At 41.0% G+C, this 27,269-nt stretch overlaps 1 protein-coding gene across 8 annotated transcripts; it reads left to right on the plus strand.

Annotated features, from left to right (window-relative positions):
- Hp1bp3 (heterochromatin protein 1 binding protein 3) lies at window positions 1–26,846 on the plus strand. 8 transcript variants are annotated; one of them, XM_055611226.1, is made up of 13 exons: window positions 1–138; window positions 3,936–4,131; window positions 4,676–4,775; window positions 5,974–6,127; window positions 8,696–8,855; window positions 10,717–10,860; window positions 12,854–12,934; window positions 13,921–14,072; window positions 17,646–17,736; window positions 20,327–20,486; window positions 22,936–23,047; window positions 24,218–24,340; window positions 25,124–26,846. In XM_055611226.1, the coding sequence occupies exons 2-13, from the start codon at window positions 4,036–4,038 to the stop codon at window positions 25,416–25,418; spliced, it is 1,668 nt and encodes a 555-aa protein (XP_055467201.1). In that variant the 5' UTR covers window positions 1–138; window positions 3,936–4,035; the 3' UTR covers window positions 25,419–26,846. The 8 variants fall into 8 exon arrangements, with proteins under 8 accessions (XP_055467201.1, XP_055467203.1, XP_055467204.1 ...); XM_055611228.1 differs by having other exon boundaries at window positions 4,679–4,775; XM_055611227.1 differs by lacking the exon at window positions 1–138 and adding an exon at window positions 661–682.
- Window positions 26,847–27,269: the final 423 nt, after the last annotated feature.

Below are 27,269 nucleotides of genomic sequence, written 5' to 3' on the forward strand. Positions count from 1 at the left end.
CAGGGGGGCGGGGCGGCAGAGCTCGCGGTGCCCGGCCTGGAGGACAGCGGTGTCGTAGTCGGCGGTCGGCTTTCGACGGTCGGCGGCAACGCTAAGGGGCCGTACGGGACGAGGGCGCCGGGTCGCCGGAGCTCAGAGGTAACGCGGGACGGACCCGGTGCGCGGGGAGTGGGCGCGGGCCCCGGGCGCGAGCGGCGGAGGCCGCGGGCCTGGTCGCTGACGCCGCTGCCCGGGCGCAGGGGGCGGGGCGCGGGGCCCAAGAACCGTCGCCTTTTGTCCGCCCACCGCGGCCGCTGCGCCCTCTCGCGTCGCGCCTGCCACTTGGCCCCTGCCCCTGCCGCGCAGGCCTCCCGGGCCCTGCGGCGCGCGCTCCCGCCCTTGTTTTGTTTGGATTTGGGGAGGAGGGGCAGCTCTTCCCTGGTCGTGAACCCCCTTCCCCCCCTTCGGCCGCGTCCCAGCGCGCATGCTCCGGTGTGCGCCGCGGCGCCCTTATTGGCTGCGGGCTCGCGCATGCTCAGAGGCCCGTGGCCCGACTTCCGTCGCGCCCTCCACTCAGCCTGCTCTCAACGGTCTCCAAGCCGGTTCGAAAGATGCCGGCTGTAGTGACTGGCTGCGGCGGGCCCGCCCCCCCGGGTTCTCCGCCCCCGCTGCTGCCGCCGCCGCCATTACGGAGCTCCGAGTGGTGAGTGTGCAGAGCTGAGGCCCCGCGGGGACCCGATCGCGGAGCGGTCTCTGCACCGAGCCTCGGCCGCCTCCCTCAGCAGCTCTGCGTCGGGCCCGGCCCCCGCTCCGCCCGCTCTGCGCTTCCGCCGCCGCGGCTGTGTCTCGCGACCGCTCGCGCCTTTGTCTCCGCTGCTCCTCTGGGCGATGCTCTGCCTTTGTGGGCGCTGTCGCTTCGCTGCTGCTACCGCCGCCGCCCTGACGGCCTTGCGCTTCCGTGTTCCCAGGCCGACGCAGACAGGGTTGTCAGTGTCAGCCGTCTCATGCCCAGGCCCCAGCTGATCCAGACTTAACCAGACTTAACAAACCTTCCTTAACGCCCTTGAAGCTAAGCCCTCCCGCACGGCCTGAAGTGCTCGTCGCTTCTCCGACTGTCCATTGCTTTGGAGAGCGAGTCTTACTAGACCTGGACCTTATTCGCAAGCATCTTACGATGACATGAAATTTGGCTAGAGAGCCATTCTGCACCTGATCTTAGCCTAAAGGCCTAGAAGCGATTAGATGTGAAACTGCCACAAGGTTTTTTTGTTTTTTGTTTTTTCAAAACGTCGTATCTCTTTCAAAAGTTTCCGAGTAATTGTTCAAATCTGATCTCCGGTTTTGTTTTTGAGGTTGTTTCCCTGTAGTTAGCTCATGCTTCCTTGGGACTCACTGTGATCCTGCTTCAGACTCCTGAGTGCGAGTACCCGGGATACTACTGTGAACTATCACCTCGGAGTTCACTGTAACCGTGTGAAGATTGTTGTTTTGGCCCTAGTTTTCAAACTTACTTGGGAGATGGCCGAATGAAAGTTGACTAGGAAGTTAGTGAAACCCATGTCGATGCAAGTCTTCCCTCCAGCGTGTGGAGCCATGTATTTTCTGTGCCCTGCCGTGATAGACATCAGTACATGGTGGTCAGGGAGGTGGGAAAGTTGCCAACAGTCATGAGGCTTTATCTTAGTGTAGTGAGAAAGCTCAAGACTGGGCTTTTTTAAGATATTTAGTGCTCTCTGAGTGACATCAGAAAGTGAGCATATTACATGGAGTTTATGGTGACTTATGAAATGCTGGTGCTTCCCCTAAAAACTCAAGGTTCTAAAGGATAGCAGTAATTTGAAATGTGTGCTGCAGCCCAGACCTACTGCTCTTTCTACAGGCATGGAACTGGGTCTTCTACTTCTGCAAGTCCTTTATTGCCTATAATAAAACAATTTAAGCATTTCCCATGTTAAAAGTAAGTCGTGTTAGTATTCTAGCATTCAACTAAAAAGAACCCAAAAAAACCACAAGAGAACTTTATAAACCATAGGTGAAAATATATTTTGGTTTTCATACCATATGAACTCAGGTAAAACATAAATTTCATTTTTTAACAAATACTTGTTGAACTCCCATTCTGACCCTGTTATCTTTTAGGCACTCAATTTTGTATCATGGCTGAGTAGGAAAAAAAAAAAAAAACTCTTCGTTTTCCCATTTTCAGAGCAGCTTGCAGCTATAATAGCAGCACTGGAGAGGCTGCCATTGCCAGTTAGGAGCTCTGTCATCCTCTGCTTCTTAGCAAGTTTGAAGCCAACGAGTAATAAATACATGACCACACCCCCCAAATATATATATCTCAATACAGCATTCAGAGTGCTGAACAAAAAGTTCAGTTACAAGGGTCACTGGTAATGCTAACTAAGGCAGTCATTGTTAACCATCCACGGCTCTCTTAGCTGTTAATGAAAAGTGATTTTAAGCTGGGCATAGTAGCACAGGCCTGTAATCCCAGCACTTGGGAGGCAGAAGCAAGTGGATCTCTGTGAGTTTGGGGCCCGCCTGGTGTGCACAGTTCCTCAGCAGCCAGGGCTACAACCGGATTCAGAAGTAAACAAAATTAATCTAACAACCCACTAACTTCTTACAGAAGGACAAAATACTATGGGTTGGCCTTTAGTGAGTAAACTAAGAGCTCAGGCAGGTGTTTTTAAAATTTTTCCCCAAATAACTCTAAGTGCTTTATATGCATTTATTTGGGGTGTTAAGTGTGAGGCATGTTCTCACCACCACGCCTACACTGAGGTTAGAAGACAACCTTCAGTAGTAGGTTCTCATAACCACCCTATGGAGACCAGGGATCAGTCAGGTGATCCGGCTTGTTCGTAAATGCCTTTATCTCCTGAGTGTGTGTGTGTATGTGTGTCTAGGAATTTTATTATAGACTATCAGGGTCTAGATAAAGAGTTGTGTGCATTGTGTACACATAATGTGTGGAGGCCAGAGGTCACAGACTAGAGTCTTTTTCAGTTGCTCTCTGTCTTACATTTTTGGGACAGGGTCTCAAACTGAACCTGGACGTCATTTCAGCTGCACTGGCTGGCTGAACTTGAGGGATCTGCCTGCCTGGGCCTCCCAGTGCTGAGGTGGTAGATGGGTACCACCACAGCAGCATCTTCCTCAACCCCTCTTCCCCCCCCCCCGAATTTTGTTTGTTTTGTCCTTTTTCTTTTTAAGGACACAGGGCTGTTGATGATGAGGTAAATTTCATTGGCTACATGAAGTTTATTTGTGGTTTGTTTGTTCACTTGTTAAGATCTTGTCCTTTAGCTCAGAGTTCAAAATTCAGAATGTATCCCCTCCTGCCTCAGCTTTCTAAGTTCTAGGATCACAGGCTCTATGTATGGATATTTGATTATGCTTTTTTCCTATATGCATTTGCTTATGTCACACTAGGATAAGGTCTTGGATGTACACTTCTAGATGGTGATCTAAACTTACCCCCCGGCTCTGGAGGTTCTCCAGTGTTAAGTGCTCAGTGGTAGTTTTATTCTTTGTTTTCCTTTTTGTCAGAAAAAATTTTTTACTTTTTTGAGATGGAGTTAGAAATTACAGTTAATTTTCTTGACCCCATGCGAGTGATAACAACAAAGTCATCTTGTAAACTCATTCTTGGTAGACCCTGCGCTTAATCTTCCTGAATTCTGGAGGATGGCAGAGGGGTTGGAGTGATTCCCGAACCCATTCCTGTCCTTGCTGCCTTTGATCCTAGGGAAATTGCAGAGTTGCTGTGGCTTACGCATTCATCTTAGTCTGCTTTACATTAATATGTTAATAATGTTGTCTCTTTAATAAGTCATCTGTAACTTCAAAGTTTTATACTTTTATTAATTCCTTCGGAAATATTGAATTTAGACGTTTTTGTTTGGTTTTGTTTCTGTTGATCTTCACACCAAGTCTTTTCTGTGCTTTAGGTTGACTCTTCACCACACTGAAACCATTAGGAAAAACCCTTGTGATTAACAGCAGAGGCTTCAGAGTTTGACCAGTATTCAGGCCTAGAAATTATTTTAAATGGCAACTGATATGTCTCAAGGTGAACTCGTCCATCCTAAGGCACTCCCTCTTATAGTAGGAGCTCAGCTGATCCACGCGGACAAGTTAGGTGAGGTAGGGGCTGATACATTCTTGAAGCTCACTCTTGGATCAACCCTTGACTTCAGGCTCTGCTGGGTTCTTCATAGATAAAAAGCTCTTTTCGTCTTCCCCTTTCCCTCAAATTCCTTATAAAACTTTCAACTTTTTAAATCCAGTCCAAATTACCTATACCTGTTTCCATTTGAAGTTCTATCTAAAATGTTTTCAATATTTTTTATCGTATTTCACACTGGGTGGTAGTGGCACATACATTTAATCCCAGCACTTGGGAGACAGAGGCAGGGGGATCTCTGAGTTGAGGCCAGCTTGGTCTACAGAGTGAGTTCCAGGACAGCCAAGATTACACAGAGAAACCCTGTCTCGAAAAAGTAAAAAACAACAAAATAAAATTGTGTCACTTAAAAAAAAAAAAAAAAAAACTTCTTAAAAGTAATTTGCATCAGATTCTGGAGTTAATTTGAAGAATTCTCCTACATCTTTGACACCCAGTTAGGTCCCTTGAGAGAGACAGAAAAGAACTCTATGCCTGTGTGATTATGAGCATCTGTTTTTTTAGAAGGCAGAAGATAGCACCATGCCAATTCGTCGAGCTGTGAATTCTACCCGGGAAACTCCACCCAAAAGCAAGCTTGCTGAAGGAGAGGAAGAAAAGCCAGGTAAAGCAGCCACAATTTTAAAAAGGCAAAACACTTCAACTTGAAGTATTCCATAAATCTCTTTGACTGTAGTTATTGTCATGTTCATGATGAAGTGTGTTAAACATTTGAGCTATTGGTGTACCATGCTGGACCATGTGAAGAGTGTCAGCCTGGGGAAATGGTGTTCTTCCCGCTGTTTATTCTAGCCTCCTGTTCTTGCTACCTCTTAGTCTTTTTCTTGTGACCTTTTTGCTTTCTTTTTTTATCCTTTTCCTTTGTTCTTTTCCCTTGCACATCTTGGTTTTACAGGAATGAGCACACTTGTCAGGGCTTTTTCTTTGAATCTGGATTCTGTCTCAAAATCCTTAAGTTGCTGTACCTAATCTGGGCGCCCATGCCCAAGGCAGAAGGGAATGTGAGAGTCAGAGTTTAGAAGTAATTTGGGCAAGTGTGTTGGTTACCCCTGCAACTCTACAGATCAGTTTACAGGCTGAGTGGCAACATGATGCATGAGACTATGAAGACTAAAAGATGGCTTTGAATCTGAGGCCAGTCAGGGCTATAGCATGACACTGTCCCCCCAAACCATTACAAAACACTTCTTACATTCTTGGCTCACTCATAAGAAATGACGAATTTTCAATTATATTTAAATTTTAGGCTTTACTTCTTTTAAAACTTTATTTCTTAAAACAGAGTTTGAACTTGCTGTGTAGACCAGTGTGACCTTGAACTCTTGTCCTCACCTGTATCTAAGTGCTGGGGATACCATGTGAGCTACCATACCCACTTCATGCAATAAGTTGGGTATTCTCTCACATAACGGACTGTATAAACGCTTGAATAGTTGGAGGCTGGATGTGGTGGTCCACGCCTTTAATTTCAGCATTCTGGAGGCAAAGGCAAGTGGATCTCTTTGCGTTTGAGGCCAGCTTGGTCTGTAGAGGAGTTCCAGGATAGCCAAGGCTACACAGACAAACCCTGTCTTAAAAAACAAAAAAAATTGAGACAAAACCACACACTTGAAGAGGGTGCTAGGCACGGGTAGTGCAGTGGTAGGTAGCACTCATACTCCAAAGACTGGTTCATTTCAGAATGCATCCTTTAATTTGAACAATTGGCAGCTCTGTTGAGTAACATGTCTTTGACTTTTATTGACTATGAGGTGGCTTGGGAGGGTCTACTCTATCTAATTGATGCTCCCCTTATATTTTAGAACCAGATGGAAGTTCAGAGGAATCCATTTCTACTGTAGAAGAGCAAGAGACTGAGACTCCACCTGCTACATCTAGTGAGGCAGAGCAGCCCAAGGGGGAACCTGAGAGTGAAGAGAAGGAAGAAACCAAGTCTGCTGAGGAAACCAAAAAAGAGTAAGGCCTTATGCTTTCTTGCTGATTGAAGACTGTATAGAAGGACTTCAGTCAGATTGTGTGAATGTACCAGAACATCTGTTTATACTAGGTATTTACTGTTTGGGTTTAGTTGTTAAAATTACTGTTTGAAAAAGTTATTATGTATGTTTGTGCCAGTTAGAATTTGTAGTGGTTAGTAGGGTAGTAGTCTGGGAAAGCGTTTCCTGTTTGCTTTGGACTGTGGTTTTTGTGCTTAGAAATTGTTTAAGGAACATTTGATAAATTTTAAGCTTTCATGGAATCTCAGTAAGAAATGATAAGTAACTACAGAAACCTTACTTGAAAGACACTTCACCATTTGTTTGTACCTCTGTGTCAATAGTGAGCTGTTTTTATGCGCTTGTTAGAGTAATAGTTACCTCATTTCAAGAGCAACATAAGCGGTCTATCTGGTGATTGAGCTCTGCAAGTGAGATTTCTGGTTAATGATTTTTATCTGTGTGCAAAGGTGGCAGTTGTTTTCAGTTGCTTTGTTTTTCTTGGGTAAAAAGGGGACAGACATTTTTGAGCAGATCTCACTATGTACCGCTGGCTAACTTAGAACTCCCTATGTAGACTATGCTGGCTTTGAACTTGTGGTAAGAGCCCTCATGCCACTGCTGAATGCTGAGTTACTTGCCGCCATGTCTGGCTTTTTTTTTTTTTTTTTTTTCTTAAGGTGGAGAGCAAATGAGGAAGACAGCTAACGTTGATCTTTGCCTTCATGAGCACCCACATCACGTGCACAAACACACGTAGTCTTTAAACAGAATTGTAATAGTTATATCTTTCCCATTCTTAAGAAATCTTTTATCCACATTCTTAAGAGTAAGATCTGTGCTTTTTATTGGCTGTATTCCAATACTTCTGTTAGGTGAGTGGATTGCTGTTATTACTTACAATGAATTTTACATCATCTCCAGCTCCAGTTTTTGGGGGATTTATTTATCTATTTGTTTGTTTGTTCGTTTGTTTATTGAGATGGGGTTTTTCTGTGTAGACCTGGCTGTCCTAGAACTTGCTCTGTAGACTAGACTGGCCTTGAATTTAGAGATCCACTGTCTCTGCCTTCCAAGTGCTGGGATTAAAGGCATGCACTACCACCTCCTGTCCTTTGTTTTTTTTTTTTTTTTTTGTTTGTTTGTTTGTTTGTTTGTTTTTGGAGACAGGGTTTCGATGTGTAGCCCTGGCTGTCCTGGACTTGCTTCGTAGACCAGGCTGGCCTTGAACTCACAGAGATCTTCCTGTGTCTGCCTCCTCGAGTGCTGGGATCACAGGCATGCATCCAAAATTTTTTATTCTTGTCCAAAATTTTTTATTCTTTACTTTGAAGCTAGTTGATGTTGTTTTACTATTTAGATAACTGAGACATCACATGCTAAAAACATATACTTGGGACTTTTAAGTTCTTTTTCCATATTCAGTTGCATCTGTTGTAGTGATTACTGGTTTTTATTATTTTATTATATATATTTTTATATGTATGGTTATATGTATGCTGTTTGAGCATGTTCATGGCTAGTGTCATGGAAGGCAGAAGAAGGTGTTGGATCCCTTGGGAAGATTGTTGTGAGCCATTTTGTTGGTGCTGGAAACAAACCCAGGTTCCCTGGAAGAGCAGGAGGTGCTCTTATCTCTGAGCTATCTCTCCAGGCAGAATGTTTACTTTGTTTTTATTGTCATTTAATGTGATTGCTCTTTCCTGTGCATAAGAGAAACATCTGTCTAGCTCATATCTAAGAGGAACTTCACTTACAGTACCAGGAAGTTTTTAATGTTATATCTTGTAAATTTTTGCTTGTTTTTTATTTTATTTTAATTTTATGTATATTGGTGTGAGGGTATCAGAGGAGTTACAGAAAGTTGTGAGTTGCCATGTGGCTGCTGGGAATTGAACCTGGGTCCTCTGGAGAAGCAGCCAGTGCTCTTAACCGCTGGGCCAACTTTCTAGTCCAGATTTTACTTGTTTTATATATTACCTCAGTACAAATAAATTACAACTTTCTTCCCCTAGGACAAGGTTTCATTTTGTAGCTGTAGCTGTCCTGGAACTTGCCTAGGCTAGGTTAGTCTTGAACCGAGGGATATTGTGTTTCCTGAGTGTTGGGATTACAGCCCTGCACATGGCTCTCCCTCTGTAGTTTTTTTTCTTTTTTCTTTATATAATTATCCTTTGGTGTTAGAGGAACATTGGTTCTAGTTCCCCTACAATACCAAGATCTGTAGGTGCTCAAGTCCTTTCTGTAAGTTAGTTTAGTGTTTCATGTAAGTTTAGGTGTATCCTCTTGTATATTTGAAACTACCTATATGTTACTTCTAATACCTAATATTAGATGTGAGTGCTTTGTATACAGTTGCTGTGCTGTGTTACTTAGTGACTAATAACAGGAAAAGTTGCACATGTTCAGGACAGATTCTGGTTTCCTCTAAAGTATATATAGTCTTCTGGTTTGGAATGTCAATGTGTGAGACCCTTGAGTACAAAATGTTGACTGTTCCTCTTTCTGAAGAGTTCATTTTGCATAATGAAAACTCTTTGTTTTTAAGTGAGAAAGATCACACTAAAGAAAAGGAGAAGAAAGTGAAAAAAACGATACCTTCCTGGGCTACTCTGTCCGCCAGCCAGCTAGCCAGGGCCCAGAAACAAACACCAATGGCTTCCTCCCCACGGCCCAAGATGGATGCAATCCTAACTGAGGCCATTAAGGCAAGTTATTATTTGAAGCATGCAATTCATTAAAGTTTACCCTCTTCATCTTTTCCCTATTTAGAAATAGCTTATTTGGTCCAGATATTAGAAATACCTATGGTATTCAAAGCCCTAGGTCATATTCCTGACACTACCTAAAACAAGTATGTGAGAATGAGAAGTTATCACCTAGTGAAAATGAAAAGGTGTCAGTGTTGAGTTCATAGAAAATAGGAAATTGATAATCTGTTCTATTAGATAGCAGATACAGCATTTGAAAGAAATTAATCATTTATTGCCTTTGTGACAGGTATTCATTCTTCTGTAGACATTTGTCTAAATAAGATAGAAATCATAAAATATCTTCATTTTTACTCAAAACTCCCCTAAGTCTGTGCTTTTTATGAACCCAGTTTTATCCCATTCATCTGGATTGTCTTTGAGTCATATTCAAAGAAAGCCTGAGAGAAATCCTGGTGTACTGAAATTCCTTTCATAAAATGGGCTGGTTCTATTATGATAGGATTGTTGTATTTTCTTCACTTTAATGCTAAAGATCTATTTTCCTGTTTCCGTGATAAAATACTCTGTCAAAGCAAGTTATGGAAGAGTTTGTGGGGGTTTTGATTGTTTTTTGTTTGGTTTGTTTTTGATTTTGAGACAGGGTTTCTCTGTGTAACCTTGGCTGTCTGGGACCTCACTTTGTAAAGCAGGTTAACCTCGAACTCAGAGATCCACCTAGCTCTGCCCTCTGAGTGCTGGGGTAAAGGCGTACGCCACCACTGCTGGGCATTTCTGTTTTTTGTTTTGTTTTTTTTTTAAGATGTATTCATTTTTATGTGTATGGATGTTTTGCCTGTATATATGTGCATATATACATGCACCATATTGCATGTCTGGAGCCCATAGAAGCCAGAAGTGGTCATTGGTTCCCCTGGAACTGGCATTGCAGGTAGTTGCTATATGGGTGATAGGAATTGAACATACATTTTCTGCAAGATCAACAAGTGCTCTTAACTGCTGAGTCATCTCTAGCACCAAAAAAGGGTTTGTTTTAGTTCACAGTTCAAAGTATTGCCCCTCATGGACTGAACATCAAGGCTTGAAATGGGTGATTGTGTCAGCTGTAGTGGTTGCATGCCTTTAATCCCAGCACCTAGTAGGCAGAGGCAGGTGGATGTCAAGAAATATGTATGCTCTACATAGATCAGGACAGTCAAAACTATCTCAAAATAAGAAGGGAAGAAGGAGGGAGCAGGTGGTAGCTTTACATCTTTAGGCAGGAGGATGTATACATTTGTTCAGATCCTCCTCTAAATAGCCTATGAGTCCTGGCCAGGAACTGGCCCCACTCAGAGTTAAGGTGGGTCTTTTCATGTCAGTTAACTTCATATTGTCTTTCACAGTTATGCCAAAAGGCCTGTCAGGTGATTCTAGATTCTATCAAGTTGACAATCGAAACGGTTACATAAATACAGACTAGAATTAAAGTGGAAAAGTGATTTTCATTATGGTTTAGGGCTTGAATGTTTCTGTTTTGTTTTTTTTTTAAAGATAGTCTCACTCTGTAATCCAGGCTGGCCTTGAATTTGCAGAGATGCACCTACCTCCGACTCCTGAGTGGTGAGATTATAGGTGTGAGCCACCATATCTGGAAGTTCATGTGATTTTGAAAAATTAAAATTGTTGCAGAAGTGCTTGTTAGTGTTATTTCTCCACAGCCTTTACAAGCTCAAGTTGAGCTGCCTGAAGCATTGTTCATTTTTTCCTACCACTTTACCATTAAGTTCACTTCTAAAAGAATTTATTTAGAAAATGATTCAGAGTCTCTAATAAAAGAAATAACTAATGTTATACGTATGGTTTGAAAATCTTGCAGGCATGCTTCCAGAAGAGCGGTGCATCAGTGGTGGCTATTCGGAAATACATCATTCATAAGTACCCTTCGCTAGATCTGGAGAGAAGGGGCTATCTCCTTAAGCAAGCACTGAAAAGAGAGTTAAACAGAGGAGTCATCAAACAGGTACTATACCACCATAGAAAATGAGATTACTTCATGTATCAGCTATGCTAAGTCCATTTATGGCAATAGTTATGTATATCCTTCTTTTGTTAAAAGTGAGCTGTATGACTTGGAAGTAATTCAACCAGACCTAGTCTTACTATGTGAGGCCAGGCCTCAGAGCCCTAATGGCAGATACCTTTGTAGGTCACTTGTAATAGAAGCAATATAGCTGTGTGATTTTTCTCTGCTTGTTGTCTTTGGAGACTGGCTTATGCTTGAAATTACATGGTTCTGAAAATAACAAGGTTAAGGAATACTGTTATTACCATAGAAGATTACTGGCTTTTATCTTAGTTTTTTCTTAGCTCTCAAGTGGGATTTATGTAACTCAACTGGTTAGTTAAAATTTGGCTTGTAGAAGCCTGGTGTGGTGGCACACACCTCTGATCCCAGCGCTAGGGTAGGCAGAGGCAAGTGGATCTCTTGTGAATTCAAGGCCAGCTTGGTCTATAAAGTGAGTACAGGACAGTCAAAGCTAGACATAAAAACCCTGTCTCAAACAAACAAACAAACAAAAAATTGGCTTGTAGGTATATTCCCCTTACAGTTATTTATTACATAAACTGTTAACACCTGAGAGCTAAAGAGCATAAGATAAAGCCTGAATTGAACACTGATTTCAAACATATCTGTGCTACTTTGCTTAGTTCTTCAAAGTATTGCTTCTAGTTGAAACAGCTTAGGTTGGATGTTGCAGCTCCAGCTAAAACCCTGATCATACACAATGTCCTGGTCATCCTGCCCTGGGAAAAAAAATGGTAACAGTCTTTTAGGCAAGAATGGACCTTATCTCATTAAGTACTCTTCAGACACTCACAGTGAGAAAAATAACCATTAAGATCCCATGGTAGCCCAAAGAGCTAGTCTTAAGATCTAGTTTATCACATTCCCAGAGCTAATGTGGTTCTCTGATAGTTTTCTACAGAGTATGATAGGTTTAGTTCTGTGGCAGTCAAACAGTTCAGTTTTGCTTAGGAACTCTCAGGGAGTAGTTAATTCTGCAGATATATGTAGTGGGAATTTTGGTTTCTTTAAAAAAGAAGTAGCAGGATGTGTTAGCTCACGCCTGTAATCTCAGCACTCAGGGAGGCAGAGGCGGGTGGATCTCTGTGAGTTAGAGGTCAGCCTGATCTGCAAATGAGTCCAGGATAGCCAAGCCTACACAGAGAGACTCTGTCTTAAAACAAACAAACAAAACACTCACAGAAATATTGTAAGAATATGTTTTCATCTTAATCCCAGGTGTGGATAAAATGTGAGGCTGCTTTGCAGCAGCTGACTGATGCCTCGTGCTCTAGCAGGACTGTGATTTTGCCAGCTGCCAGTAGTTTCTGCGATTGTGTGATGTTTAGAATTCTGGGGACTTTTTAAGAGTGTTTATAAATGCTAGGCCTTTGAGGGGAGGAGAGCTGTTGGCTGTTGGTCAGTTTGTTGTAGCGTGCAAGGAAGAAACAACAAAAAGAGCAAGCTTGCTTCAAGGTGTGCAACACCCCTATCAGCAGGAAGTAATCTAATGATAATGTTGTTTCCTTTGCTCTTACCCTTTTTTCTTTCTTATGTAGTGTTAGAGGGTTGGAAGGGTGGAAGAAAGAAGAATCCACAAAGTAGCAAATGACAGTTACAAATAATATATTGAGTGTATTCTTTGTGTTGGGTACTTATGGGTCCATCAGTGAATAAAATGGTCCCTATTGTGTGGAGGTTGCTTTTTTATGTGGTTAATAAAAATTGTTTATTTCTGTGAAATGTTTGATCAGATAAGCCTGAATGACAGGGTTGTCCAGGGTTGACTGCTTGGTGCCCCGTCCCAATCTTGCCTCCTCAACTCCACCGTTCTTTCCTTTCCAGAGTTCAGGAGCACTTCATATTAGCTTTTGCACCACGCTCTCTTACCCTGTAGTGTGAAGTTACTAACTCAATATTGGAATAACTCAGACTCCATTTACTTTAGGTAAAAGGAAAAGGTGCATCTGGCAGTTTTGTCATGGTTCAGAAATCAAGAAAAACACCTCAGAAATCCAAAAACAGAAAGGTAAGTCTATGCCGCAGTTTGATTGAGTGTTGAAGTACTGAAGTACACTGAAGACCAAGCATTGATGGCGTGCCTGCCCATGTGAGTAGCACTGTTGGAAGTGCAGCCTTTCTGTTAAGGGCTGGAGAGGTCGTAAGTCATTTCTCCAGACTAGTGAGTAGAATAGCCATATTGCAAACCTTAGCACTCCATCCTTGTTAAGCCAGTGCTCTTCAGTACCTTGTATTGAATTATGGACAGCTGTATGAATTACACTATTTTTTTGTGAACTGTATTTTAGCTAGAAGAGATATATGCGTTTTTGCCTAAACCCCACACTGTACTCAGATCACTTTTTGTCTCATTTCTGTAAATACTAACACCCACAACGCAGTTTCATTGATTGAAAAATATGGCTAGAAATTAAAAAATGAAATAATATTTGTCTGTGTTAGTGATTAAAATTATGAGTTGTCTCATTCTTACACCTCTGAAACTTTTATACCTTCTCAATTTTAAGTTAATTTTTATTTCTGAGACAGGTCTCTCTACATATCCCTTGCTGTCCTGGAATTCACTGTGTAAACCAGGCTGGCCTTGAACTCATTGAGATCTGCTTGCCTTTGCCTCAGCTTTAGAATGCTGGCACTAAGGCACCTGGCACCAGGCACAGCTTCATACCTTTTTTAGGTAGAACTTCATACATTTGAGAAGTGTTGGTAGTGTGCTGCCTGCTGCTGTACTTAATTCTGTTTCTGAAAATGAAGTAGACCTTTAAATAGCTGACTCTCTTCCTTTTGATTTCTGTGTGTGTTTTGCGCTTTGAATCTGAAATTATTACCTGACAACTGCTACAATCCATACTCTGATTTATTTGAATATGGGAGAAAGTAATATTCTGTTTGCCAATTGATTTGACAGGGATTCAGGAGCCCTGGAGTTGTGGGTAGAATGTGGGCTGCAGCTGTCTGTTCTGTATTGATTGTAACCTTGATGCTGTGTTGCAGAAGGGCTCTGCAGTGGATCCAGAACCACAGGTCAGACTGGAAGATATTCTCCCGTTGGCCTTTACTCGACTTTGTGAACCTAAAGAAGCTTCCTACAGTCTCATCAGGAAATACGTGTCTCAGTACTACCCCAAGCTTCGAGTGGACATCAGGTATTAGCTGTTGCCCTAGACTTGAAAGCAGTGCATGCTGTTTCCTGAGCCCCTTCTTGAGAAAGGACATAGATGAAATACTTAAGGGTTTCTTGGGAGTGAGCCAGAAGCAAAACTTTTTTTTACTGTTTTTTGTTTGTTCATTGTTTTGTTATCTTAATTCCCCATGTTTTCATGTCATGTGTACAGGTTTTTGTTGGTGATGTTCTTCTGTTTGGTTTTTAGTCCCGTCCCGTCCTCTCTCCCCCCCCCCCCCCCCCCCCCCCCCCCCCCCCCCCCCAGCTGAGGACCAAAGCCAAGGCCTTGCGCTTGCTAGGCAAGTGCTCTACCACTGAGCTAAATCCCCAACTCCTCGTTTGGTTTTTAAACCCAAACTACATGATCCTAATTATAGAGTCTAGATGTCCCTCAGTCAGGTTCCAGGAGTCCTACAAATAGTCAAGCTTATGTTTTACATTGTCCTGTTTGAGTGATACAATGTGCATCTTCATGTATAATTTCTGTTGTTTTTAAGATAGGAGCTCACTGTGTAGGGTAGGCTACCATCAAACTCACAATCTTTGAGTTTCTGCCTTCTGAATACCAGAATTACTCCTGGCTTCTGTGTGTTTACTTTTCAGTACTGAAAACTGAAGCTAGGGCCTCATGTATGCTAAAGAAGCCTCTACCACTTAACTGTTCCTGGCCTTTAGACTTTTTATTTTGAGACATTGTTGCATTAAATTGCCTAGACATGCCTTAAACTTGTTACTGTACTGTGTCACCGTGCTAAGTAGCTGGTATTATAGGCCTGTACCACCTATCTTCTCCTCTTGTTTTTTATTTTATTTATTTTTTTTTATTTTATGTATGCTCTATCTGCATATACACCTGCATGCCAGAAGGGGGTATCAGATTCCAGTATGACAGTTGTAGTTGCTGGGACTTGAACTTAGGACCTCTGGAGGAGCAGACAGTTCTCTTATCTGCTGAGCCATCTCTCCAGCCCTCCTCTTGTATACTTTAAATCTTCCCTAGAACACTTAAAATACCTAATACAATTGTAATATAAATAGGTTTTATAATATATATAAAATAGTGATAAGGGAAAAGTGTGTATTCAGTAAAAGTGTGTATTCTGGGAATCTGAGTTGAATTCTTATATATATGTGGCAAGCATTTCACCCACTGTCTTAGTTTCTTTTCTGTTGCTGTGACAATACCATGACCTAGGCAATTTATAAAAGACAGTGATTAATTGGGCTTAGGAGGTCATGGGATTAGAATCCATGGTGGTAGAGCAAAGGCACACTGGGGATGGCACCAGTCCTTTGAAACTTCAGAGTCTGTCCTTGTGACCTACCTCCTTTAACAGGGCAGCACCCCCTAATCCTTCCTAAACAGTTTAGCAGTTGGGGACCAAGTATTCAAACTTAGTTAATAGTTCCTGTAACTCCTCATGTTGTGTTAGAGTAGTGGCTCCATGGTTACGAGCACTGGCTGTTCTCCTGGAGGGGACCTGATGCCTTCTCAGGTACCAGGTGTGTACATGGTGCACATACAAACATATATGCAGACAGAATACCCATAAACATAAAAGTAAATAAGTATTTTTCAAAAACTTTTCTATCAGCTTTAGATAGTTATTTTCTGTTTGCTATGAACGCTGGGAACAGATGAGAACTCAGGCTTTATTTAATAGTAAATAAGAGCCATGGAGATGCCTCAGTGAGTAAAGGTGCTTGCTGTCAAGCCTTTAGTATATGGCCCCCAGGACCCACGTGGTAGAAAGAGAACTGCCTCTTCGTGGTTGTCATCTAATTGACACACATGTCAGAAAATAAATGAATATAATAAAAACTTTCTGGGCTTGAGAGATGGCTCAGAGGTTAAGACCACTGCCAATCTTCCAAAGGTCCTAAGTTCAATTCCCAGCAACAACATGGTGGCTCACAACCATCTAGAGTGAGATCTTCTGCCCTCTTCTGGCATGCAGGTGTACATGCAGGCAGAACACTGCATATATCAATCAATAAGTCTTATTTTTTTAACTCTCTTAAAGGAGAGAAGGCTTAATAAATATACATAAAGAGCATATCTGTCACTTAAACATAAAATACTTGAGTATTTTATTTTGTGTGTATATTTGAGACAGCATCTTACGTAGTCCAGGCTCAGCTTGAATTCACGGAACTCCGCCTGCCTTTGTCTCCTGCGAGAGCTGGGGCTAAGGGCATGTACCATATCTGGCTTTCCTTTCAGAAAATCTAGACCAATCGTTCAGGTTGTCGTATTTGCTTAACTGGATTTATGCAGACAATGTGTGTGCTGCTATTTCCCTTTGTTCCTGTACTAACCACCTCAAACATTTTCCGTGTGGTTCAAGCATTCTAGACAACAGTGAACTTAAAACTGATTTTTATCACCTTTTTATTGGAGCTGTTTTTCCCTTTTTTTCCTATAAGGCCATATTGCTTTTCTCAGAAGGCACAGTGGAGTCCTGACAGCCACCTTTTTTTTTTTTTTTTTTTTTTTTTTTTTTTTTTTTTTTTTTTTTTTTGAGGATTTTCTGTATCTCAGACTGTTCAATTTTATGAATGTTTGCTTGCATGTATGATACACCACCTACTTGCAGTGCCTAGAGGAGCCAGAGGAGGCAATAGGTCCCCTTGAACTGAACTTACAGGTTTATGAGCCAGCATGTTGGTGCTGGGAAGTCAACCTAGGTCCTCTAGAAAAGCAGCAAGCTCAGCTCTTAACAGCTGAGCCATCTTTTCATTCCTTGATGTTATTTTTTTACAGAACAAGTGTGGAAGTCAGTTCTATTCAACCAAATGAGTACTAGAGAGTAATCTCAGGTCTTCAGCCTTGACAAAGACTTTTACTGGCCAAGCCATGTTGGCATTGGCCTCTTCAAGTCTTTAAAGTCATCACAATGGGCTGCCTTAATTTCTTTGTCATCATCATTGTGCTGGCTTCCACACAACATAAATTTGCTTCCCATGTTAAGATGCTTGCAGGATCCCTTACTACCTTTTTCTTTTGTGGAGTGATTGGATGTGCACGTTTTTGGGGTGGAAAGTAACAAACCAACCATGTACACGTGCATGTGGAGGCCAGAGATCAACAGTCCTATTCCTCAGGATATTCCTCTTGGTTATATCCAAAATACTTTTTTTTAAAGTATTTTTACATGTCCCATACAAGAATTTGGTTGGTATGATTAAAGGCAATATCTTTGTGTGTCCTGGGCAACATTAAAACCCCATTGGGGGGAAAGTGATGTCTTTGCTTTGTTTAGGACTTTGTAATTTTTTATGGCATTCATCAGTCTGATGACAGTAAATTAAAGGATTAAGGGGTTTTGGTATGCCCTGACCATTAGAAAGTTTGCACTGTATTGTCAGGATCATGTATATGTCAGTAACAGCTTCTTTAGGAGGAAAGAAGTTCTGTTTGTCCAGGATACCTGCAATTATTCTGTTTTTGTTCATTTTGACCCATAATAGGAATTATAACTTTAGATCTTAGAAGTAGCCCTGTATCTATTCTTTCATTGACATATTTATCACTGTTTTTTGTTTTTCTCTGCAGGCCCCAGTTGTTGAAGAATGCTCTGCAGAGAGCAGTAGAGAGGGGCCAGTTAGAGCAGATAACTGGTAAAGGTGCTTCGGGGACATTCCAGGTTAGAATCTTGGTTGTTGAGAGCTTGTTGAGTTTCAGAACCTCGTTTATTCTCAGACTGTGCTGAAGACCCTTAAAGGTTTTGTCTATGTGTGTTAACATCTATCAGTATTTACTAAATTATAAATTAAAACTAGGAACCAAGCCTGGTGCTACACACCTGTAATCCCAGGCCTATCACAGGCTACATAGTGAAGTCATGTCTCAAAAAATAAACAGAATTTGCAAGGTAACTCAGCAGGTAAAGGTGCATGCCTCCCAAGTCTGATGATCCAGGAGCCATGTGGTAGAACTAGAGAAGCAACTGTTTCATGTTGTCCTCTGACCTCCACACACCTTTGTATCCATATAATTAACTAACAATAAATGGAACTAACTCAGTTTGCAGACCAGATTGCAGTCTGCCTGTCTCTGCCTCCTGAGTGCTGGGAAAGGCATTTACTTGAACTGTTTAAGCAGCCTACGTGCAGAATACTGGGATGTGAAAGCAGGAGAATCATGTTTGGAGTTCTTTTGGCTCTGTATTGAGAGGAAAGACAGCTGGGGTTGCTTGACACCCTCTTTCAAACCAAACCAACAAACCGAAAAACCTAAAACCAAAACCTGTATTTTTAAGTTAGTTCACATAAAAATAATAGTAACCAGTGGCTCATGCCTTAATCTCAGCACTGGGAAGGCTGAGGCAGGAGAGTTGCCATGCATTCAAGGTAAGTCTGATCTACATAATGAGTACCAGGAATGCCGTGGATATGTAGCAATAAACAAAAATATAAAACAAACAATCCCACAATACTAAACCTTTTACATGCTAAATCATGTACTTTTTATGAAAAAGAGCTGTGTCTTCAGAAAACTGGTTAAAAGAAATACTTTTTACATGTTTGCTAATTTTTTTTATTTGTTTGCTAATATTTTTAATGTTGCTTTATTTGATGTTTTTTTGGTTTATGAAGATAGGCTGGCCTTGTGCAGAAATAGAGAAAGAAAAATTTTAAGATAATTTGCAGATAGTTATGGATATTATTTTTTGATTCTACAGCAAAACTCAGTGAATGGTAGATTATTTTAGCAGCTTTATTGATTTAAATTAAAATTTATGATTAACCCATTTTTGGTAAATTTTCATTGTTGTCACTGTCTCCAGAGTTGAGTTTTGGGAACTGCTGCCACTGTGTGGCTCCTCTGTTCAGCCTGTCTGAGTTTTTTTTCTTGTAGTAGCTTGTGTCAGTACCTAGTTCATCCATGTGGATTGTTTCCATTTTTTAGTTAATAATGTATACATTTATATCCAAGTGCCTTGTGTATATACATGCTTTCTTCCAGTGAAGTCAGTAGCTAGGAATAGACTTGCTAGCCATAGATTGAGCAGGACTACACCATTTTACATTTCCACAGAACCTGTGGTTTCTCCAGCCTTGTTAGTCTGTTTGGTACAAGGTCCATGCTTGTGGATGAAGTGTTCTTGCTTCAGGTTTTTTGCTGGGCATTTTTCTAATGGTTACTGATGCTAAGTACCATTTTATGTGCTTACTGGTCACCTGTTCATTTTCTTTCATGAAATAGTTGTAGAAAGAACTACTTTAGCCAGGCATGGTGGCACACACCTTGAATCCCAGCACTTGGGAGGCAGAGGCAGGGGGATCTCTGTGAGTTTGAGGCCAGCCTGGTCTACAAAGAAAAACCAAGGCTGTTAAAACAGAGAAATTCTGTCTCATAAAAAAAAAAAAGAATTATTTTTGCCCATTGTAAAAATTGGGCATTTGTTAGGAGATTAGATATATCAAATACAGAACTTGAAATATTTTATTGCTTTTTACTTTTTGAGACAGGGACTTATGTAACTCAGGCTAGCCTTGAACGTTCTGTATAGTTGAAATTACTTGAACTTCTGATCTTCCTGTTCTTATCTCCTAACTAAGTCTTGGAGTTAAAGGCACATGCCACCATCACTCGTTTAGGGGATATTAATATTTGTACACAGGGCTTCCTGTATGCTGGACAAAACTGTGTCTGAAAACAATAAGTAAGCCAGTACTATACAGCATTCCCATTTTCTTTTCCTGTTTGGCTTATTGTTACTAATCTTTTGTTTTGTTTTTTGTTTTTTGAGACAGGGTTTTTCTGTGTAGCCCTGCCTGTCCTGGAACTCACTCTGTAGACCAGGCTGGCCTCAAACTCACAGAGATATCTCCTGCCTGTGCCTCCCAGTTACTGAAATAAAGGCATGTGCCACCATGTCCAGTTTTACTGCTATTAATCTTTCTTAGTCTCAGCCTGGAATTAGGCTATGTAATTTTCTGCTGTTTGATTTCCTAAATATTTATCTATTCATGGCACAAGGCCTAAGGATTTAAAATACCTATTACTGTTTAAGGAGAATTAGAGGGGTTGATGGAAGAAGAAAATATCCAAAAGAGGGTTGGAACTTCTCTGTTAGATTGAACCTGGTGAGTCCCTGATGTGATAATTCATTGTAAAACATATCTGTGCTGATGCAGGAGCTCCGACCCACCTGGTGCAGAGGAGTCTTGTCTTGACCTGCTTTGGGAGAGTGTTGTCTTGATGCTTTTCTCTTCCTCCTTGGAAAACAGCTGAAGAAATCAGGGGAGAAACCCCTACTTGGTGGAAGCCTGATGGAATATGCAATCTTGTCTGCCATTGCTGCTATGAATGAACCGAAGACCTGCTCCACCACTGCTCTGAAGAAGTATGTCCTGGAGAACCACCCAGGGACCAATTCTAACTACCAAAGTAAGAGTCAAGAGTGTGGGCGTTTAACTAGAACTAGAGGAATATTCTTACAGAGAAGGTAATGTTGAAGCATTAATTACTGACAGAAGTCATCAAGACTTACCTTTCACTGATTTTCATGCTTATTATTTTTATTTATGTGTATGTGTGTATGTTTGTGTGAATACATGCACCTGTCTTTTGGTACCTGCTGAGGTCAGAACAGGGTGTTAGATCCCCTGTAGCTCGAGTTACAGATGGTTCTGAGCAGCCTAAACATGAGTGCTGGGATCTAACTCAGGTCCTATGGAAAAACAGAAAGCACTTTTAACATCTGAACTGTCTGTCTCTCCATCCTTTACAGGTTTCAGTTCTGAGATAATGTATCATTGTTTCACCTAGGCTGGCACTCAAAATCCTCAGGCCTCAGCCTTTCAAGTGCTAGGTTTACTGGCACTACTGGTTGGCACTTTTTGTTAATTTGCAATTACTTCCAAGTCAGAGGTTATTATTGGCTTAAGCCCTATAACCAGATGTATTTATCTCAATAAATTACATTTGCCAGAAGCAGTGTTTTGATATTAGAGACTAGTCTGTAATTCAGTACCTACCAGCATTTTTGCATGTGCTGGTAGAGAATGACAAAGTTAGCACCTTATCAAGAGCTACTAGATTGCAAGGATCTAATGTAAAGAATATGGAAATTCTGTAACTAACAGAAAGTACAAACTAGTATATTTTATTTAACTAATTTTTGCCTTATGTGGTGGTAATATAGTCTCTGTTACTTGTGAGGCTTAGTTGGAAGGATCACTCAAGACTAGTAGTTTGAGGCCAACCTGGTAACAAAGCAACATCCCATCTCAATAAAATAAAAGAAACACAATTTTAAAGCATGTGGGTTTTTTGTTATTTGAGAGAGGGTCTCACTTTGCAGTGCTGGCTGACCTAGAACTCGCTGTTTAAACCAAACTGACCTCCAACTCAGTACTCCACCTGCCCCTGAATACTCAAGAGTAAAGGCATTTGCCACTACACTTGGCCTAAAGAACTTTCTTTTTCAAGTAGTCTAGGCAGAGTGGTGGTGGTATACCCCTTTAATCCCAGCACTCAAGAGGCAGAAGCAGATAGGTCACAGAGTTCTAGGCCAGCCTGCAGAGCGAAAATGACAGAGCAAGTTCTAGGATAGCTAGGGATACACAGAGAAACCAGGCTGGCTTTGAACTTGAAATCCTTCTGCCCTAACCTCCCAAATATCTGCCCTTACAGACACCACTACAACCAGCCAGGGTGCCTATTTAGCAATGTTTTCACTTTCATTTACACTGAAGCTATCTTTTTTTGAGGAGGTTATCTTTTTTTGTTTGTTTGTTGATATTTTTTTTGAGACAGGGTTTCTGTGTGTGCCCTGGCTGTCCTGGAACTCATTCTGTAGTGAGTTTCAGCTGGCCTCAAACTTAGAGATCCACCTGTCTCTGCTTTCCAAATGCTGGGATTAAAGGTGTGCTCCATTGATTGCCCAGCTGAGATTATCTTTTATTAATTGAAGTCTCTTATATTGTTGATGTGTCTTTGCATGCAAATGAGAATTTTGAGTCCTCAGGAATTATTCCATTGTTTTGTCATTTTATTTGTAAGAAATTTACCCTGCTTATCCTTTTTGTGCTATGGATAGTTAGTGTGCGTGGGGGTGCGCGTGTCATTGGTTCCCTGGATCTGTCTGTCTCCACCTCCTAGTTACAGGGTTGTGAGTGCACACTGCTGTGCCTGTTGTTTACGTGTGTGCTAAGAAACTGAACTCAGGTCCTCAGGCTTGCACAACAAGCACTGCACCAAACTGAGCCATCTCCCCAGCTCCTGCTCATCATGAAATAGAACTCTGAAGTCACAGCTGGGCACCTGTAATCCTAGCACTCAGGGAGGCAGAGGCAGGGGGATATCTATGAGTTTGAGGCCAGCCTGGACTACAGAGTGAGTTCCCAGACGGCCAGGGCTACACAGAAGAAACCCTGTCTCAAAAAAACGAAACAAAAAGATAATAACTCTGAAGTGATTATTGGTATATAACTAGAGGTTCCATGTTAGACACTTGAATGAGTGTAAATTAAATATTTAGATTCAGAATTGTATTAACCAGTTACGTGCTACCTACTTTACCTAAGAAAAAGACTCTTGACCTCTAGACTCAAGACAATGATTTCATTCTAAATACTTGTTTATCTTTTCTATGAAAAAAAAAAATTGACTCATGGATTCTAATGTCTCCTTTTATTTTTTCAATATAACTTGCAAAATATGTGGGCACAAAAATTGTTTTATAACTAATGAATACAGTCAGGAACAAAGGACTTAGGTAACATATACTGGTTAGTATGTGTGATCAGTGTTGACGTGGTTTACATTTAATTGTGGTTGAATGACCAAATCTGAATATATAAACTTTTTTCATTTTTGAATTTTTTTTGTAAAGTGCATTTGCTGAAAAAAACTCTGCAGAAATGTGAGAAGAATGGGTGGATGGAACAGATCTCTGGGAAGGGGTTCAGCGGCACCTTCCAGCTTTGCTTCCCCTATTACCCCAGGTGAGCTCCCAGAGTGAATCACTGGCCACTGTAGATTTGAGTCTGCTTCTGGATTACAAGCTTGGGTTAGTACAGCTTGCCTCATTACTGTTACCCTGACCTGGAACTATCTGAAAGTAATGACTTCCAAAAGGTTCTCATTAGAACAGGCATTTCTGCTGGCCTAGAATTGCTGCTGATTTCACTAGCTCTTGGAGAGTCATTTTGATGTTCATTCTTTATCTTTTTAAATGGTAGCAACAGTCAGATTGCCAGAGAATTAAATATTAATTAATCATCCAGAAAATCAGATGGGAACCTAGACTGTTTTCAGAAATCATACATAATACTCTGCCTTCTTTAAACTTTTTTTTTTTTTTAAGATTTATTATGTATACAATATTCTGTCTGCATATACACCTGCAGTCCAGAAGAGGGCACCAGATCTTATTAGAGATGGTCGTGAGCCACCATGTGGTTGCTGGGAATTGAACTCAGGACCTTTGGAAGAACAGCCAGTGCTCTTAACCTCTGAGCCATCTCTCCAGCCCTTCTTTAAACTTTTATTTGAAAAACCTGTCTCCTGTTCCTAATGTCTTTTAATTTCGAAACAGAAACATGCATGAAGCTCTTAGCAGCTACACATCTTTTTGTGAGTTGGTGCTGGAACGCTGTTAGGCTTTTATTTCCAGTAAAATGCCATAGTCTGTGCTGTGAGGCTTTTGCTTTAACAACTCTACATTGACACTTTTTTACATAATCATCCTCTAAAACGTAGTAGACATTACTTCATTGAAAGTATGCATAAGCTTTCAGACATTAAATAGTAAACTGAATAGTCAGGTCATATACGTGCTTTCTTTCTGGAACTACTAATAGAAAAAAGTTTTAAAAGAGTTTACAGTGTAAATTTCTTGTCCAATTTCTCTAAAATTTTGACTGCTTAATAGTGACAATTCATTTAACTAAATGATGGGAAGATGGGGATAAAACAGGTGGAACTTTCCTAGATTTATGGTGGCTTTGTACGTATGTTCAAAATAGGTCAAACTATAAACAGATACTTGTAGTCTAACTTGACATTTTGAAGGCGTCTGAATAGAAGTGGGCAAGTCTGGTGACAGGCATCTGAGTTCACATCATTTTCCTTGTTTTACATGAGACAGTGTTTTACTTTTTGTTCTACCTTAGCCCAGGAGTTCTGTTTCCAAAGAAGGAGCCAGATGATTCTAAAGATGAAGATGAGGATGAAGATGAAGATGAGGATGAATCATCAGAAGACTCTGAGGATGAAGAACCACCACCTAAAAGAAGGTATGCTGTGAAGAATCTGCTGAGACAGAACAATAAATATCTCAGAGCTGAAAATGGAGTTGGGCCTGTAATTCCAGCTATTAAGGATGCTAAAGCAGAGTGAGTGGGAGTTCATGGCAACTGTGGGCAATTTGTTGAGACCTTATCTCAAAAAGTAAAGCAAGGCCTGGTAGAATACTCAAGCCTAGAGTGTGTCCAGTATCACTCAAAAGAAGTGGTGCTACTAAAAGGGGCGAAGGATAGAAATGTGCTTTAACCACTTTAGATCCTTCTCAGATTCTTTGGGTAACATTTAAACTATCTTTTTTCTTGAAAATTCAAGGACTCTGAACTTCAGGCAGTGTGAATAAGTGATGTCTTCTTTGGTCAAACATAATATACATGTCTGTAGCTTATTCAAATAAGTAATTCCATATTATCCCAGGAAATGAGCTGTAGACTTATGAATCAGTTAAATTTGTACGAAGCCTGTATTGAGAAATGAGTCAAATTTTTGTTTTTAAAATAGTAATCTCTAGGGGCTGGAGAGATGGCTCAGAGGTTAAGAACACTTGCTGTTCTTCCAAAGGTCCTGAGTTCAATTCCCAGTCAACCACATGGTGGCTCAGAACCATCTATAGTAAGATCTGGTGTTCAGGCAGAATGTTGTATAAATAGTAAATAAATCTTTAAAAAAAAAAAATAGTAATCTCTATATGAGCTACTTTTCTTTAAGCAAAAGGAACTTGGCTTGGCAAAGTAACATTTACACTTGGTGATACATTTATTCTTTTGTTCTCACAGCTTACAGAAGAAAACACCAGCCAGGTCTCAAGGGAAGGCTGCTTCTATGAAGCAGAGAGCATCCAAGCCTGCGCGTAAAGTCCCTGCTGCCCAGAGAGGGAAAGTGAGACCACTGCCTAAGAAAGCTCCCCCCAAGGCCAAGACCCCTGCCAAGAAAGCCAGACCCTCACCCTCAGTTATCAAGAAACCTAGTGGGAGCTCCTCCAAAAAGCCTATGGCCAGTGCAAGAAAGGAAGTGAAGCTGCCCAGCAAGGGCAAATCTACCATGAAGAAGTCTTTCAAGGCAAAAAAGTAAATTTTATAGGAAAAAGGGTATCATGATGGAATTCAAAATCTTATTTTATAAGGTCAGTGTGCATTTGTTTTAGTTATAATGCTTTTAAATTTTTTCTTCCCATATGAACTTTGTGGAAGGAATATAAACAAACCAATGTAGTCATTTGTTAGCTTTAGGTGCTGTTTTCAGTGCCTGCCTCGTCATCATTTTAATTTCTGCCATAATCCTGGACTTCGCTGAACTAGGTAACTACCCTGTTCTTTTGCTCCTCTTAACCCTGACCTTCATTCTCTCTCTTTTTTTAATGGTCCTGTTTGGGTTTTTTTTCCCCACTCCTTCCAGTTAAACAATTGCAAAGACTTTGTAGTGAGCACCAACAGGTCTGGTGCTGGAAGTCAAGAGGAGACAGGCACACTGTCAGAAAGGCATTGCCTCCTGCCTGGGGACTTGTTAGAGCTGTGATGATTAACCCTGGCTGTAAAGTCACTCCACTAACATTCTCTCCAGCTTGAGCCAGAGACAGTTTAGCTTTGGAAAGAAGCCCCAGTCTCTGTGATCCCATAGATTCTGAAGACCTCAGCTCCTTTGGTCACTCTGACCAACTGCCAAGCGCGCTTTACTGCCCAGAGCATTGTTCCCTCCCTTAACAGCAAGCACAAGTTGTCTGCACCACTTGGTTTTTGACTGAAGGGGAAGTACAGGAATACGTGGAATCTGATTTCTGGTGTTGCTTATATTACCAAAAATGACAGAATATTCTCCATCAAATGTCTAGATATATTTTTAATATTTGGGGCATGCTTTGTCAGTCCCTGTTTGAGAGTTCCTATTACTAATGTAGAAATGTTAAGTGGTAAAACATGTAATTTGCTAAAATAACCAGATTTCAGATTTACCTGTGAGTGGGTCATTCCCCCCCCCCCCATTCTTTCCATAGTACTTTTGATATCAGGCAAATGGTTTCCTTTTTGAGATATTTTAACAGAAGAGAGGAGGGGGAAAAAGCAAATGAAGCTGTACTACCTAACCCTCTTTTTGTATTTGTTTTAGGATTGTGAGGTTGTGTAAAATAGCACTAGCTTTCTACTTGAGAAATACAGTTTCTGCTTATCATTTATTCTTTCCCTGTGCCACTTGGTATTTTAATTGTCTTAAACTTTTTGATGTATATCCTCTGGCTTACATGCTGCTAGAGGAGAAGGTGTTTGTTTGAGATTCATTCCACTTGCAGTGTCTCCTGGGATCCCCACAGCTTACCTATGGCTGGGAAACGGGTTTGAGAAAATGGGCTTGAGTTGGATCCTAACCTGTGAGATCCCATCATGAGTCATTGGGATTTGTGTTGCATGTAAGGCAATCTTTCCTGTTGTAAATCTTCCTTTTTTATGTACATATATTTTGAAAAATATGAATAAACATGAAATTTTAAAAGCTGCAGAACTACAACTTATGTTGAAAAGTTTCCAGTGTACTTTCAAGAGTAGCTCACATTGTCTGCCCTGTAATCTCTACTCCTGCAAAGAAGACCATTGCTTCCTTTTTAAAGACAAGCCCTAGCTTATTTGCTTTTGAATTTTTATTTTGATAATCAGTGATATTTTCTTTCTAGGTTAGTTTCAATGCTAGTCACTTAATGAATCAAAGGTTTCTTAAAGAGTATCTTGGGGCCATGGTGGCACACATCTTTAACCCTCGCACGAAGGAGGGAGAAGCCGGCAGATCTCCAAGTTGAAGACCAGCCTGATCTACAGAGGGAGTTTCGGGGCAACCAGGGCTATACAGAAAAACCCTGTCTCAAAAAAACAGAAAGAAAGTGTCATTTGATTGAAAAACTTTTCTCAACATCATAAGATCCTATTTGTGTTTAAT

This window comes from Psammomys obesus, unplaced genomic scaffold (assembly GCF_907164565.1).
Source record: "Psammomys obesus unplaced genomic scaffold, mPsaObe1.curated_primary_1811, whole genome shotgun sequence".
In the NCBI taxonomy this organism is placed as follows: Eukaryota; Metazoa; Chordata; class Mammalia; order Rodentia; family Muridae; genus Psammomys; species Psammomys obesus.